Source organism: Melitaea cinxia, chromosome 14, assembly GCF_905220565.1.
Source record: "Melitaea cinxia chromosome 14, ilMelCinx1.1, whole genome shotgun sequence".
Lineage (NCBI taxonomy): Eukaryota > Metazoa > Arthropoda > Insecta > Lepidoptera > Nymphalidae > Melitaea > Melitaea cinxia.
The window spans coordinates 3,741,191-3,757,698 of NC_059407.1; the positions used below are offsets into that span (position 1 = coordinate 3,741,191).

General features: G+C 33.2%; 2 protein-coding genes across 2 annotated transcripts; one reads left to right on the forward strand and one right to left on the reverse strand.

The window, feature by feature from the left end:
• Positions 1-1,549: 1,549 nt before the first annotated feature.
• Positions 1,550-3,083, reverse strand: LOC123659844 (piggyBac transposable element-derived protein 4-like). Its single transcript, XM_045595010.1, has 2 exons — positions 2,857-3,083; positions 1,550-2,432 (listed from the first exon to the last, which is right to left on the reverse strand). Exons 1-2 carry the CDS (start codon positions 3,081-3,083, stop codon positions 1,550-1,552), a joined length of 1,110 nt encoding a protein of 369 aa, XP_045450966.1.
• A 2,158-nt stretch (positions 3,084-5,241) lies between these two features.
• Positions 5,242-10,473, forward strand: LOC123659845. The gene is made up of 2 exons (XM_045595011.1): positions 5,242-5,804; positions 6,120-10,473. The coding sequence occupies exons 1-2, from the start codon at positions 5,242-5,244 to the stop codon at positions 10,471-10,473; spliced, it is 4,917 nt and encodes a 1,638-aa protein (XP_045450967.1).
• Positions 10,474-16,508: the final 6,035 nt, after the last annotated feature.

Here is a 16,508-nt window from a genome sequence, read left to right on the forward strand (position 1 = left end):
ATGAATATTTATTATAAATGACCCAACCACACCACGATACATATTTACAGGAACGATGGTGCATAAGTAAATATTAACTAAAGTGATAGCTATCGAAATTAAACAAAGGTAAAACTATGTGGAATACATAACTATGTATAACTCTACACCTACAACTGACTCAAATAAAATTACTAACAAATCCCAAGTCTACTTCTGAAATAAAATGTACTATAAAAATATTTTAACATTTCTTTAGCGTAAAAGGATTATCTTTTTTTTTACTGATATAAAAATTGCAATTTAAAGATTGCTTCGAAAATGTTTACACAGCATCTCCGGTAAGAGCTACCGCAGGTTCGCCTAAATTTTTAACGGAGCCCATCAAACGGAGTGCAATTTATGGAATAACTTGCATACAAAGTGCAGGAATACTAGTTTTAAAATAAAACAGATACATTTAGATATATTATCTGTATATTATTTAACTTATCTTGTGTGTTATGTAACATGGTTGTAAAATATTAATGTTACATAACAAACGATAGCAAAAGTAAATAAATTTTATTCGAGTGTTTTTTGTAGTTAATACTGATAAGAATATCGTTCAAAACTATTGTACGAACTTTTTTATGTTCTCACAAACGACACTTATTAAACATTTAAAATTAAAAATCAAAAGAAACATTTTGCTAAGTTAATTTTCGCAAAGTCAAGATATATCAAAGATATTTGTTATAACATTTTTTTTTAAATTGCAAAAACTTATATATAATCCATTTATTTTATCAAATGTTAATCGTAATAGTAATGCCCTTATAAAAATATTAAATACAGCTTTTAATTTTTTTTTTATTATCTTAAAATAATTCTTATCCAAAAGTTAGCACATTTTTACACAATACGTTGATTAAGACTGAGTTTTCGTGATTCAAGGTCCGAAAAAATCTATCTCATTTTACGCGAAGCGATAACATTGAGAAATATAATTTGAGCTCTATTGATAGTTGAGACAAACTTTTATACCCACGAATAAAGTTTTTTATTCGATTAAATGAAAATATTATATAAGATATTTATTCTACTTCATTTTATTTTGGGCATATGATTTTTTATCCCAATCCATTGAATTTTCAAAGTATAATCAGACTGAAATCACCAAATCTTAAAGGGCATTATTCAAGGAGTAAAATATTTGAAACAACTTTTGTAATATTCATTTAAATTATTTATTTAATCAAGTTTAGAAAATTATCAAAAAAAACCACATAAAAAAAACATGTTCTTTATTTAACGCAAAAAAAAAATGAAAAAACTTTATTTCTGAAATGACATGACTCGTATGTTAAAAATGAGGATATTTATAAACAAAAAAAGAAAAATCACGGTAGGCTTCCTAGTAAAAAAAATTAGTTTGTGTCTTGTCATACAAATGAACTTATTGCACTTGCAGCAAGTATGTTTGGTCTTCCTATCTTTTTCATAGGCACAATCTTGACATCTTCGAGCAATACCTGCTATTTTAGGTGGCGGAGCAGGGGATGGTTCACCCAAAGAATCATTTATTCGCTTACGTAGACTTGTATGCAGACCAATGATTTTCGACCAATTTCAAGCCCAAAACCCGAAGAAATTCTCGTCGTTTTAGATTCGGTAGTGAGCAATTTTCTTTTCTTATTATGTAACTATTTATACCTGCCATATTCAGTAAAGAATAGAAAAAGGTGAGAGGCCAGCGTTTGCTGTTTCGCGATACATCGTAGTTGGCACATAACTCATCAACGACGTTAACCCCTCCCTTGGTCCTGTTATAAAAAGTGATCATCTCAGGCTTTCTCTTACCGCCTGTCATAACGTCAATGCTATTATCATGGTGCATAGTTGAAATGACCAACACAACCTTATTCTTCTTGGGCACGTAAGAGACTAATGTAGTATCTTTTTGAAAAATAAATTCTGAACTATGTATGTCACGACCTCTCGCGTTTGATATCGAGGCGGGAATCTCTCTTTTGTTTTTTCTAATAGTACCCACAGACGTTAGTTTATAGTGGCTCAATAAATGCTGGGTTAGAGGGTAACTGGTAAACCAGTTGTCGAAAGTAATATTGCGGCTTGACTGCGATATTGGTTGTACTAATTTATCCACAACGTCTAACGGCTTATTACTTTTATTATATGGTCCTGGGGGTTGAGTGCCAGCGTAAAGCTCCAAATTCACTATATGAAAGCTTTTTGCATCTACTAACAGGTAACTTTTGAGGCCATATTTTGCCGGTTTATTAGGCATATATTGCACAAAAACGCATCTGCCTCTGAAAGAGTCTAATTTTTCATCGATTGTGAGATATTCAGACGGATCATAGTTTTCTTGACAGTGTAGTACAAATTTATCATGCAAACTTCGAATAGGGGCTAATCTATCAGTTTGCTTTCTTTCTAGTCTAGTACTGCTGTCATCAAATCGAATGCAATTCATAATGAAATAAAATCTTTGTAAAGACATAGTATTCCGGAAAATATCTATACCTGTGCCATCAGTACGCCATAAGTCATTAAGGTTTTGTCTGTTCGCTTTATTCAGTCCGGCTAGATATAAAAGCCCAATGAAAGCCAACAACTCATCTTTACATAATTCTTTCATATATAGTTGGAGCTGGTTTTTGTTTGTTTCGTATGTGACAATTAGTGTTGACAAGTATTTCTTTGATAATTTCATCACAAACAAATAATTTCCAGCAGTCATATTTAAAACGAATATTACGAGCTGGGCCTTTGACACCAGGAATGACAGAAATAATATTTTCGGATCGAGTTCTCACGTTAGTTCGATAACAATCTTTATTCCATTTGGTATGATCTTTGCCATAAACATACCTTGCATAAGGTCGATCGATCGAGCTATTGTTGTCTTCCTCAGGACACGTAACTGTTGCTGGACTAGATGTGGTCTCTGGCTCTAATAGGTTACTGAATTCCTCTTCTGTGTCGCTTTCGTCACTACGCTGGCTGATCAACTCCTCTTCGTCAATGTCCAACCCTGATGGACAGCTTTCATCCGAAGAATATTCCTCCAAAAGCTCCCTAATCCGTTCGTCATCCATAATGTATAGAATAAAAATACCAGAAGCTTGTAATATATCTAAAATCTGAAAAAAAATAGGGTAAACCGTAAGGACACCGATCAAAAATATTGAAACGCGAACTATGAACCCGGGTATAAAACGCCCGCGTGCACTTTAAACTCACCTGTCACCGACAACGTCGCACGCGGCACTGATTCGCATAAACGAATCGACGCACGAATTCCTATAATCCAGCTACAGAGGCGGAGGGGGCGGGGTAGTGCGAACTAAGACTTTTACGCATAATTTTACACACTAGAGGGTCTCAAAAACCCTGGTTCATTTACGCCGGGTTAATTTTGATGGAGGATGTTGCGTATTGCGTAATTGTTAAAGGGTAATAATGAAAAGGGTTAGTTATTTTTGTATTATAATAATGTTGTTGTAGCTGTGTACTTTGTTCAGTTAAGTTACGTTAAGTTTTTAATAATTGGGTGAGATTTTAATGATTAATTTGTTGTTACTATAATGTAATAATAGTAAATAAATTGTCTTGTTTGGTTTTAACAAGTCTAAAGCGCTATTAAAGAGCTGAATTCCTTAATACGTTTTCCAATGTAGGTAATAAAATTTATTGATTACGTATATAATATGCAGTTTGGTAAATATTAGTTATTAATATTCTATTAAGTATACGTACAGATGCAGTATGCCGATTCAAATACATTATTTTAATGTATCTGATGCCGTCACTGAAGAATCAAAGATTTTATATTTATTACTAGGTTTCCGTAACGATTAAAGTTAATCATTATTTCGTAACATTTCTTTACATACATAATTATAGTAGGTTATTTTCTTTCTAGTACTCCGTTTTGCGATTTATTTTATCGATTTAATATTTCGGTATTTACATAAAATATGAAACTTAATTTCAGAACTTGATACTTACGAGCATTACAGTACATTATTTATATATATATATATATATATATATATATATATATATATATATATATATATATATATATATATATATATATATATTATGCTTCTTTTCCCATTAATCTCGTACAATGCCTGTTTAAGATCATTTTATAAAGCTAATTTTGTATAATTTTTTTCTATTCACCAAAAGAGGGCGTTACTTGTGAAGTAAATTGAGTTATAAGTTTGATATATTATTAATTTAGATAATTTTATTATTTACTACAAGATGGCGTTAGTAGTAGAATAAATCGCGCTATCATTTGTTTTATATTATACCATATGAAGAAACGAAAAATTGTTTTGGAAGAGACCAGGCCAAGCGAGAGGTCAAGGGTGACTAGTAGGCCTTAACCGTTAGTTTAAATTAGTGCAATAAATCTCGTCCGAACCACAGTTCAAACCCGGTAGTTTTATTTTATAAGTGAATTCAGTGCAACGCTACCGGGCCCCTTAATCATTGGTCCATCGAGATCGGATAATATCGGGATTTTTGAGTTCAACGGTTCGGCCGTTACATGTACCTGCAGTGGATCGCTGCAATAAAGGGTACATGCCAGTCACCTAAGAAGCGGTGACAAAGCAGAAGCAGAAGCATCAGCAAAGTAGCCCAGCATTGGTGGGCGGACGCAGCAACCCAACGGCGGACTCGTGCAACTGGCCACCAGAGGGCGCCACAAGCAGATCATCATATTGAGTTAGTGTGAAGTGCAATTTTGTGAGTACATTATTTTGAATTATTTAACTATTGTTTGGAAGTTAATTTGTCAAGCTAAATTGAACTTAATTTATATGAAGATTCCAACTTTAAAAAATTCGAAGAAATTTGGACTTATATATTTGTGATCATTCTTAGACTTAGAAAATTATTGTTTTAATTTAAAATTAACTTAGTAACTGTGCATGTTAATTAAGGACTTAGAATATTTTATGAAAAACGGGGGAACGAGAAGTCTATGTCCGATTTCCGTCAAACTTTAATGTGTCTAAAACACTTGTAAAATTTTAAACATTTTTTGAGACTTAGAAAATTTTATGATATTTCATTTCATTTAACTTGTAATATTTATACTAACTGCAATCGGATCTTGCTTTATAAATTGTTTAATAACTTAGTGTTTTTCTTTTTATATCAATATTTACTTTGAGATATTAGTTTTTTTTTTGTAATATTAATTGAAATAAAAATATATTATAAGTCATTATAAAAATGGACGGATTGCTTAATGTTTTAAAGGATTTACAAAATGTTATAACTAGAGGATTGACTAACTTTAAAAAATGTAATAAAGACAAATTAACGGTCGAATATATAGAAGCAAGACAAGAATTACTAGAGAAAGATTGGTCTTTATTTAAAGATACTAATACTAAAATATATGAAAAGTTTAAAATAGAGGATATAGGTCAAAAAGTTGTTGATATTTATGATGGGGTGGAGGACACTTATATAATGTATAAAAGCCTTATGAAAACAACACTTAACAAAATTCGTGTGAGCAAGTGTTCTGTACAAGATGATAGTAATTCTAGTTCAACTAAGTCACCTAATTCTTTTGTTAAGTTGCCAAAAATCGCTATACCAATATTTTCTGGCAAATATGGTGAATGGACTACGTTTCATGATCTTTTCATATCATTAGTTCACAAAAATGAGTCTCTTGATAATGTACAAAAGCTCCACTATCTAAAAAGTCACCTGTCTGGTGAAGCTGAACAGCTTATTCGCCACACTCCAATAACTGATGCTAATTACAGTGAGTGTTGGGCACTGTTAGAAAAACGTTATAATAATAAAAAATATTTAAGTAATTGTATTTTAAAAAGATTGTTTGGTCAAAAACGCATACATACGGAATCAGCAATGTCGTTGAAAGAATTGCTCGACACCACATGTGATTGTTTAAATGCACTTAAAAATCTAAATATAAATGTGAGTACATGGGATGTTATTATCATACATATTGTTTCATTTAAATTAGATAACGAGACGCGTAAACAGTGGGAGTTATATATATCTAATAGCGATTCCAACAACGATCTGCCAACCTTTGACCAATTTAAAGTTTTTATTGAAAAACGTTTTAGAGCTTTAGAGTGTATGGAGCCAAAAAATGTCACTGTTCATCGGGCCAATAAGAGTGCTGATGGTTCTCATAGTTCAAAGTCAATGTTAGCCACGAGTTCACCTATGCGCTGTGAGTACTGTTCAGAGTTCCACAAGCTTTGCTTTTGTAAAAGGTTCGCTAAAGAGCCAATTGAAACAAGACGTAATTTTGTTAAGAACAATAGTATTTGTTTTAACTGTTTGGGTAGTAATCATAGCGTGTATAATTGTAAAAGGGACGCGACTTGCAGAGTTTGTAAGAAGCGTCACCATTCTCTGCTTCATATAGATCATGAGGCAAACCAATCCAGTTCGGCACAACAATCTAGCCCTTCAACTAATTCACCACCAATAGTTTCTTGCTTGTCTACGGGAGAGGTGACTCGTCCCAGTCAGGTTTTATTAGCCACTGCATTAGTAAAGATCGAGTCTTGGACTGGTGAGTATTATTCCGCACGTGCCTTGCTTGATCAGGGTTCGCAGGCTTGCTTTGTAACAGAGGCCACTGTACAGTGTCTGAGACTGGAAAAGATTCCTATACAAGGTCTTATTTCGGGTCTTGGAAAGGATGAGTCAACCGTGGTAAAGCATATGGTGTATTTGACTATACAGTCCCGAATAGACCCCGAGTTTGTAATTAAAGTAAAGGCGTATGTATTAAAGAAAATAACATCTTACTTACCTGAGCGCAGCATCGAAACCACACTGAATTGGTTAGATACAACGAAATTATTTCTTGCAGATCCTGGGTTTAAGAACTCTAATAAAATCGATATATTGTTGGGGGCAGACGCCTATAGTTACATCATAAAAAATGGCATTATTAAAAATCCTTATGGTAATTTGATTGCACAGAATACAACTTTAGGGTGGGTTTTATCAGGAACAATTACTACAGGAAATATGGAAAGGTCACAAAAAATAAATGTAATGCATGTACAAGTAAATGAAGATGATATCCTCAAGAAATTTTGGGAAATAGAAGAGCAAAGTGGTCAAAAGAAAATACTCACACCTGAAGAGAAAAAATGTGAAGAATTTTACAGTTCTACAACAAGAAGAGATGAAAGCGGAAGATACATTGTTCGGTTACCTTTTAAAGAAGTAGATCTATCTTGCAAATCTGGAAATTCACGTGCTATAGCTGAAAAAAGATTAATCTCATTAGAAAGAAAATTAAGAAATGATAAGGATTTAAAGGAAAAGTACCGTGAAGTAATACATGAATATCTAGAATTAGGACATATGAGGCTTGTTGATACGAAAGATTTGAATAAAGAAGCAGCTGTCTACTTACCTCACCATGCAGTGGTAAGGGACGATAAATCTACCACAAAGGTTCGGGTTGTGTTTAATGCTTCACAAAAGAACAGCAACGGAATCTCACTGAATGACACTCTTATGGTTGGACCGACACTTCAAGCAGACTTAAGACACACTGTATTAAGATGGAGGGTGTATTCCATAGCTCTAGTTGCAGATATTATCAAAATGTATCGTCAAATCAAGGTAGCAGAAACTGATGTCATGTTTCAACGTGTACTTTGGCGTGACGACCCTGAAAAGGAAATAAGAGACTATGAATTGACAACGGTCACCTTTGGAACAGCTTCTGCGCCTTACCAAGCAGTTCGAACACTTCACCAGGTGGCTTTGGATGAAGGTGAAAATTACCCACTTGCAAAGGACAAAGTTCTCAGCTGTTTTTATATGGATGATTTAATGACAGGATGTTACACCGTAGACACGGCAATAGAAATATATAAACAAGTGACAGGATTATTAGGAAAAGGTGGATTCGAATTGCAGAAATGGAATAGTAACAATCAAGAAATAATAGACAAAATAAAATTAATGGAATGCAGTGAAGGACAAATAAATAAATATAGAACAAATATAGATATTCATAAGGACATAGATATAAAAGAACACTCAAAAATACATAAAATAGACAGTGAAGAAAAAGGAGTAGAAATAAAAATGGATAATATAATGAAAATCTTAGGACTTACCTGGAATCGCAAGGATGACACTTTTCAGTACACCGTGAATCTTCCTCCAACGACGACTGCACCTGTAACCAAAAGATCTATAATTTCAAACATAGCTCGATTGTTCGATCCTTTAGGCTGGTTAGCTCCCAGTGTGATACTAGCAAAGGTGTTCATCCAGAAATTGTGGCTTGCAGGTGTGGATTGGGATGAAAAACTGTCAACAGAATTGGTTGAAGAATGGAATATATATCGTAAGGAGCTATCACTACTTACTTGTATAAGGATACCTCGTTGGCTTGGTACTAAATTGAATGATGAGTTGGAGCTTCATGGGTTTAGTGATGCATCTAAAACAGCTTATTCAGCGGTAATTTATTTGAGGATCATGGATCACAGAGGCGAAGTACATGTATCACTACTAGTTGCAAAAACCAGAGTAGCACCTGTAAAACAAGTGAGTATTCCTCGCTTGGAGTTGTGTGGCGCAGTTCTATTGGCACAACTGTTAAATGAAACAGCTGAAGTCCTGAAAATACCTAAAGACAACATCAGAGCATGGACAGATTCTACAGTCGTACTAGCCTGGATAAATAGCCACCCAAGTAGATGGAAGACTTTTGTGGCCAATCGAACATCTGAAATTTTAAATAATATAAAAGCATCTCAATGGTTTCACGTTTCCACCAAGAATAACCCAGCGGACATTGCATCAAGGGGAATACTACCAAGTTCATTACTTACCTGTGATTTATGGTTTCGTGGACCGGCATTCTTAAAAGCGACTAAATTAGACTACAGTAGACCAACTTATAAGACTGAAGTTAATGTAGATATGGAGGAGTCAGTGAAGACTCATGTAGCCTTAGTTCCTGAAAGCGGATTATTTGAACGATTTTCAACGTTAACGAAATTACTCAGAACAATCGCGTACTGTCGAAGATTTCTAAAACAGAACAAAATATATCACGGACTATATTTGCAAAAGGTAGAGTTAGACGGTGCGTTAGAATGCTGTATAAGACAAACACAAAAGGAAATATATACAAAAGAATATACACAATTAAAGGATAAAGGATATTTACAATTAAAATCAAGTTCATTAAAATCATTATGTCCATATCTTGATGCTAAGGGCATTATCAGAGTTGCAGGTAGACTAGAGAAATCACAGTTGAGTGACCAAATGAAACATCCAATACTTTTGCCGCACTCTAGTCATTTAACTCGTCTTATCATTGATGATGCTCATAAGAAAACATTGCACGGAGGTCTGCAATTAATGATAAATCATTTGAGAACAGCTTACTGGATTAGAGGGGTCAGGAATCTAGTTAAATTTCAAGTTCATAAGTGTGTTAAGTGTGCTAGGCAGAGAGCTAAAATCCAAAAGCAATTTATGGGATCATTACCATCTGTTCGATGCACTCCAGCACGACCGTTTTTACACAGTGGAGTGGATTATGCGGGACCCATAAATATTAGGACAACGAAAGGTCGTGGTCACCGGTCTTATAAGGGGTACATTTGCCTGTTTGTATGCATGGTCACTCGTGCCCTGCATTTAGAAGCAGTGAGTGATATGAGTACGCAGTCATTTTTGGCTGCATTTAGAAGATTCGTGTCTAGGCGAGGCCACTGTGCCAAGCTATGGAGTGACAATAGTACAACGTTTGTGGGTGCCTCTAGGGAATTACAGGACTTAGTTTCGATTCAACCATCAATAGCAGAACACTTGGAAGCTAACGGAACTGAGTGGCACTTTATTCCTCCTCATAGTCCTAATTTTGGTGGTCTTTGGGAAGCAGGAGTAAAGTCTACGAAATTTCATGTAAAACGGGTGATTGGTGATGCTACTCTCACGTTTGAAGAGATCACCACACTTCTTAGTCAAGTAGAAGCTTGCTTGAACTCGCGACCCATAAGCATTATTCATGTGGATGAGCCCGGTGAACCGTTACCTTTAACACCTGGACATTTTCTAATAGGGGAACCCTTAGTTAGCGTACCAGATAATCAACATGAAAGTCCAAATTTAAGTTTATTATCGCGTTGGCAATTTGTTCAGGGGATGGTACAGTCGTTTTGGAAGCGTTGGTATAATGAATACCTCTCAAATTTAATGAATCGGTATAAATGGTCTTATATTGTTCCTGAACCTAAAATTGGAGACATTGTCTTGATAAAAGAAGATGATTTGCCACCTAGTCGTTGGTTGTTGGGTCGCATCTTGGAAAAACATCCAGGTGATGATGGCATAACTCGTGTAGTCACATTGCGCACAAAATCATCTACTATTAAAAGACCAACATCAAAAATTTGTATTTTACCTGTAGCAGAATAGCATAGTTTTATCAATTGTTTATAATTACATCTTATTGTGTTATTTTAAGTTAAGTAAACCATTGTCATAGTAGTTATACCTAGTTTATTAAGCATAAATTTAAGGTTTAATTCATCTTTATATTGTAATAACAATGTGATATTGTTATTATTAATAACTCTAATTATTGTATGCTATATTTAAATCCAAATCTTACATTTAAAGGATTTGATAGATTTTTAGTTTTATATAAGTTCTGAATTATTTTAAATTTTGTTATACTAGTAACAGTTGATGCAGTTCAAGTTCAAATATTTTCATTTATTTAAATTTCGTTTCTTTGATTTATTATTGTATAAGGATTGTATTTTTTTTTCAAGATCAAACTTAAAGTAAGATCAAATAAGTTCTATATGTAGTGTAAGTCTTTTGTAACGTAGTACAACTTTTATCAAAATTTTGAAGGACGTCCCCTCAGTAACGTCCTTGGTGGGCGGTATGTTTAAGATCATTTTATAAAGCTAATTTTGTATAATTTTTTTCTATTCACCAAAAGAGGGCGTTACTTGTGAAGTAAATTGAGTTATAAGTTTGATATATTATTAATTTAGATAATTTTATTATTTACTACAAGATGGCGTTAGTAGTAGAATAAATCGCGCTATCATTTGTTTTATATTATACCATATGAAGAAACGAAAAATTGTTTTGGAAGAGACCAGGCCAAGCGAGAGGTCAAGGGTGACTAGTAGGCCTTAACCGTTAGTTTAAATTAGTGCAATAAATCTCGTCCGAACCACAGTTCAAACCCGGTAGTTTTATTTTATAAGTGAATTCAGTGCAACGCTACCGGGCCCCTTAATCAATGCCTTTATAATGAAGAGATCTTCGAGAATGTTGTAAAATTTAACGCTTCATTAAGTCGGGAGTGGTTTGATGAAAGTCGCATTAAAAGTTAAATGAACTAAGCCTCGGGCAAGCAACTTTTGTATATGATTGGATTAGAAGCTTAAACCGGCTACTCGTAATAAGCGACTTGTTATTGGAATTAGCTTATATTTTATGCTATAGTAGCCGTTTTGATTTATATGTGTTTATATTAAATATACCTAATTAAATATGGTTCTTTTTACGATGTGAAATAATTATATCTTGATTAGATAAAATCATATCATAATTGGTCGGGGAAAAGTCTTTTCATACTTTCTATTTAAAAGTAGTAACAAAATTCTTTTGGGTTTTATTGTTTGTTACTAACTGGTTTCGTTACCACGAAAAAGTGACATTTTAAAAATAAAATTAAAAACTATAAAAGCGCCACTTATCGTTTGTTTTTCTGTTCGCCAAAATAGGTAAATCCAACGAAGAAATTCAGTATATAGATTTACTTATAAAAAATGAAAATTTGCGACTCATGCCGCGAAATCATTTGTGACGTTTATGGGACCTAATGTAGTGTTAGTAAAAGGCTTACAAAATTGGTTTAAGCATTTTCAGTCAGGAAATTTTGAAATTTTGTCAAAGATGCATTTCGCTTTGGTCGCCAATTTACGGATAAACGGTAGGACACTTTTGAAAAAGTGGAGCTAGATCGACATTTGAGTAAATACGATGTAGCTGAAGATCTAAGAATTGATCATAAAACAGATTGACCTATTTGAAAAAGCTGGCTATACAAAAAAGCTCGATATATGGTTACATGAACTCACTGAAAGAAACCTTATGAACCGTGTACTCATTTGCGATTCTCATTTAAGACGTAATGATATCGAACCATTTTTTAAGAGATTGTTCACTGGTGACAAAAAGTGAATCAACTATGATAAGAGTGTACGAAAGGAATCGTGCTCAAAGTTCGGTCAAGCTGCACAGACTATCGCGAAACCCGGGTTGACACGCAATAAAGTAATGTTGAATGTATGGTGGAATTGGAAAGGCATGATTCAATATGAGTTTTTACCGCCAGGCAAAAACATTGATTTGGATTTCTACTGTCAACAGCCGATGAGACTTAAGCAATAAATCAATAGAAAAGGTGTTGTCTTTCACCACGAAAACGGCCGACCAATTACGTCTTTAGCCACTGAAAGAAAATTGAGAGAGTTTGACTGGAAAGTCTTAATGCATCCAACATATAGCCACGATCTTACACCCTCAGATTCAAATCAGTTTCGGTATTATCAGAGTTCTTTAGATCATTGTAAAGCTAACATCAAGAGAGGACTGTTAAAATTACTCATGGCGGTTTTTTAATGACGGAATCCTATCTATCTATGAGACTATCTATGAGATGGCGGCAAGCTATCGAACAAAATGGTACATATATTTATGAATAATGTAAATAAATAGTGTAAAGTCTTACCACGAATTTCTATATAAAAGACGAAGAAACTTTATCCCCCATCTAATATTAATTAAACCGAGAATGAAGTTCATTTATATAATTAATTAGATGTATTGTTTCTTGTGTAAATGCAATGAAATACGGATATGACTGCGAAAAAACTCATTGTTATTCATTTGACTTGTGCTATATGCCCTGAAACAATCACCATCCTTGAAACTGAAATACATATATTTTATAAATGTATTAAGTAAGATTTTTTGTTAAATACTCTAAACTAAGGTGTTATCAAAATTTGCATGTTATATAATACAATGAGAGAAATGTAGACATCGTTTATTCTTTGATCCGTACTATAAAACCTCCTTCGAGATCTTCCTTCCTATTATGATGGTAACCTTGTCATCATAATATTCGCAAAGTAGTTTCCCATTCTTTTCGAGTTATAGGTTACAACTATTCTTGAAAGTTTTGTATGAATTGGTTGTATAAATTCGAGCATCACTTGAAAAAGTTAGTCAGCTCTAATAGCGATGTCTGGAAGTTTCTACGTCGGATATCACTGTGGTTGCGTAGAAGACAAGCAGAAACATAAATTGCCGTATCCAGACCGCATGCTTCTCTTAATTTCACAATCTCAAGCCTTCAACGGAGCTAATGTAGCTATTTTAATGCTACCGTAACACGTTTTAAGACTGGTTTTAATACATTTTGTAATATAGTAAGTTTAAACGAATTGTGTCCTTCAATACGGCATACACAACATGAAATAGCTTTTTATTATGTAACTGGTATAGTTTAAGTATTGTATGTGTTGTTTAAACTTTAAACCCGTGTTTTTTAATATTAAAAATACATCAGCCTTTCGCAGTTCACTACTGGACATAGGCCTCCACAAGTTCACGCCAAAAATGGCGTGAACTCATGTGTTTTGCCCATAGTCACCACGCTCGGCAGGCGGGTGATGACCGCAGGGCTGGCTTTGTCGCACCGAAGACGCTGCTGCCCATCTTCAGCCTGTGTATTTCAAAGCCAGCAGTTGGATGGTTACCCCGCCATCTGAACTGTGTTATCCCTTAGTCGCCTCTTATGAAACCCACGGAATGAGAGGGTGTGGCTATATTCTTTAATAAAGTAAACAACCAGGATGTAATATTAAAGCAATTAGTTAAAAAGACTTTTTTTTGTAGTTTAGAGATAGTTAATAACTAAAAAAAAACATTACTATTGCCTTTTTATCCTCTAAACAGTTTCCAATTATTTACCATAAAAGGAAATTGATCTTTTTTTATAATTTTAGGAATTCACGTTACTAACAAATGATTGTTTTCGTGTAATTTATTTTTTAAATATCGTAAAAAGAAAGAACTTTGTAAGCCATTTATTTTTTTGTACGACATCGTACTTTTGACAGAGTATTCCAATTTTAATATTTTCTATAATTGGGTAATTTGTATCAATATATTGAGGAACTAGCTGTACCCGCGACTTCGCCTGCGTGGAATTTAACAAAACAGTTATTGTACAGTTCGCAAAGTTATAAAATAAATATATTTCTAAAATAAAAGTAGCCTTAGTTACTCCTTATTACACCAGCTATCTGCCAGTGAAAATCCCATCAAAATCGGTCCAGCCGTTTTAGTGCTTACCCGGAACAAACAGACAGACAAAAATTGTAAAAAATGTTATTTTGGTATATGTACCGTGTGCTTATGCTTTAAAAGCTGTTATGTTAATATTTCAAACAGATACTCCAATTGTATTTATTTGTATAGAAGATCATTGATTGCAAACTGCTTAATTATACCTACTATAACAATAAATAATAATAGTAAAGTAGAGAAGTAAAGAAGAAATTTTTTTTTTATAAATTGGAGTTGACGCTTTTGTTGTTAGACAAAAAATGTGACATTATTTTAAAACAGAAGCTGTCAATTACGTAAAGTCCTTTTTTGTTGAAATAACTTACATTTGCTATACATTACACAATAATATCGTATTTATAATTAAGTTCGTAAATTTAATGCATTAAATTTTGAATGTAATTGAATGATTGAATTAAAAAATCTGAATATAATTGCCATAACGTGATAACCCCGTGTCATTAATAAAGCAATTAATTTATTTATGACAATTTAAGTGGGTCGTTTCGGAGCCTGTGAATAATAGATTTGATTTGTTAACAACATATTATTATAGTTGACATTTATTACGGTTATCGCTATGAAGATAATAATTAATACCAAAGTATTTCAGATGTACCGTTTTGCATTCCTAATATTGAGGTCACATAATTTAAACTATCTACGGCTAAGTTAGGAATAGTTAGGATATAAAGTATATCTTTTTATGCGTATAATATTGTCATTTCGAGTCTATTTATTTCTTTTGATATATTTTGACGTTTATAAAATAAAAATCTTAAGTATTAGAATGTATGCGCCATTCAAATAGTGTTCGACATCATCATGTCTGAATCTTACGTGTTTTTTGGAATGTCTTAAACAATTTATATTTCAAATGAAATATAAAAGTATTTCTGATATATAATGAAAAAACTTATGTGGTGTCATGGGACACCAGGTAGGAACGAAGTTCCGACGGATAGTATAGAAGCAACACAATTTGAAGAAAAAAAATGTTGAATTTTATATATATTTTCTAATTCTTGACTAGTTCTTGTTTTTTTTTTATTTTGTTGATTGGTTTTTAATTAAGTACCTAAAAGTATTTAGGAAATTTAGTATTTTAGAAAATAACAAATACCGTAAAATAAAATAAATCAAAAAAAAAAATAATAATAATAATTCAAATTATTAAGTGAAATAAAAAAAAACACATGTCTTTATTTATTTTTGTCGACAGTATAAAATTACATAAATAATTTAAAAAAAAGTTTACTAGTAATATTTTAGTTTTAGGTACAAACGGTCGTGTGACTGATATTACGTCACTTCCGTTATATATTTTTCTTATAGTTTTAGTATCACATTTTTTTCAGTTCGCTCGCCCAGCCAAATGTCAAGCCTGCCGTAAGGAACTTCGTTCCAAAATGTATATTAAATATCTCACACTGAAGTATCTCGCAATTTGCGCAGCGTTCGTTACTCAGATGCGTTTCGTATCTCAAATAAAGTAAGCTCGTAACGGGAGTTTAAAAAGTCCTTACAACGTAAATCTTCATGCTTCATTAAAAAGCGTAATGAGTTTGACGTCATCTTTGTCTCCTATTCAAAGATTACTCGAAAAAGGGGTTGTTACCTGTTATTTTTCTTAACGACTACATCGAATCCATCTTTCCCAGCCTTAGCACTGACAATGGGTATAAAGGCTTATCTCCGAGGGACAAATAGCCCGTGGCGATGAGATGAAAGGGTCCCTAACAAGGATGTGTGAATTTGGCCTTGTCTGCATTTATATCATGTTCAAATGTTATTGTACCTTGTCGTCGTAGATTGAATATTATACCCCTCTTTGTGATATGCGAAGTGTCGTAAATGTATTGCTTCGTCTTCAATTTGAAATATTGGTATAGTTTAATGTTCTGCTTCGATGTGATTATATCATATATAGATTGTATATTAGTAAAGACGTACGGTGTAAAAAAGGTGTAGTCTTCTTTCATTTGGATAGTATTTTTTGAATTAGGTACCTAAGAAGATTATTATCGTTTATTTATAACTGTAGCTATAAATTCACCTTGCTAATTTCT

Excerpts from the sequence above, each read along its gene's own strand:
- LOC123659845 (XM_045595011.1), top strand. The coding sequence starts at position 5,242 with ATGGACGGATTGCTTAATGTTTTAAAGGATTTACAAAATGTTATAACT. Across the intron at positions 5,805-6,119 it reads TACAGTGAGTGTTGGGCACT|AGCTTTAGAGTGTATGGAGC; the intron begins GTTAGAAAAACG and ends AAAACGTTTTAG.
- LOC123659844 (XM_045595010.1), bottom strand. The coding sequence starts at position 3,083 with ATGGATGACGAACGGATTAGGGAGCTTTTGGAGGAATATTCTTCGGAT. Across the intron at positions 2,433-2,856 it reads ATCGATCGACCTTATGCAAG|CAGTACTAGACTAGAAAGAA; the intron begins GTATGTTTATGG and ends ATTTGATGACAG.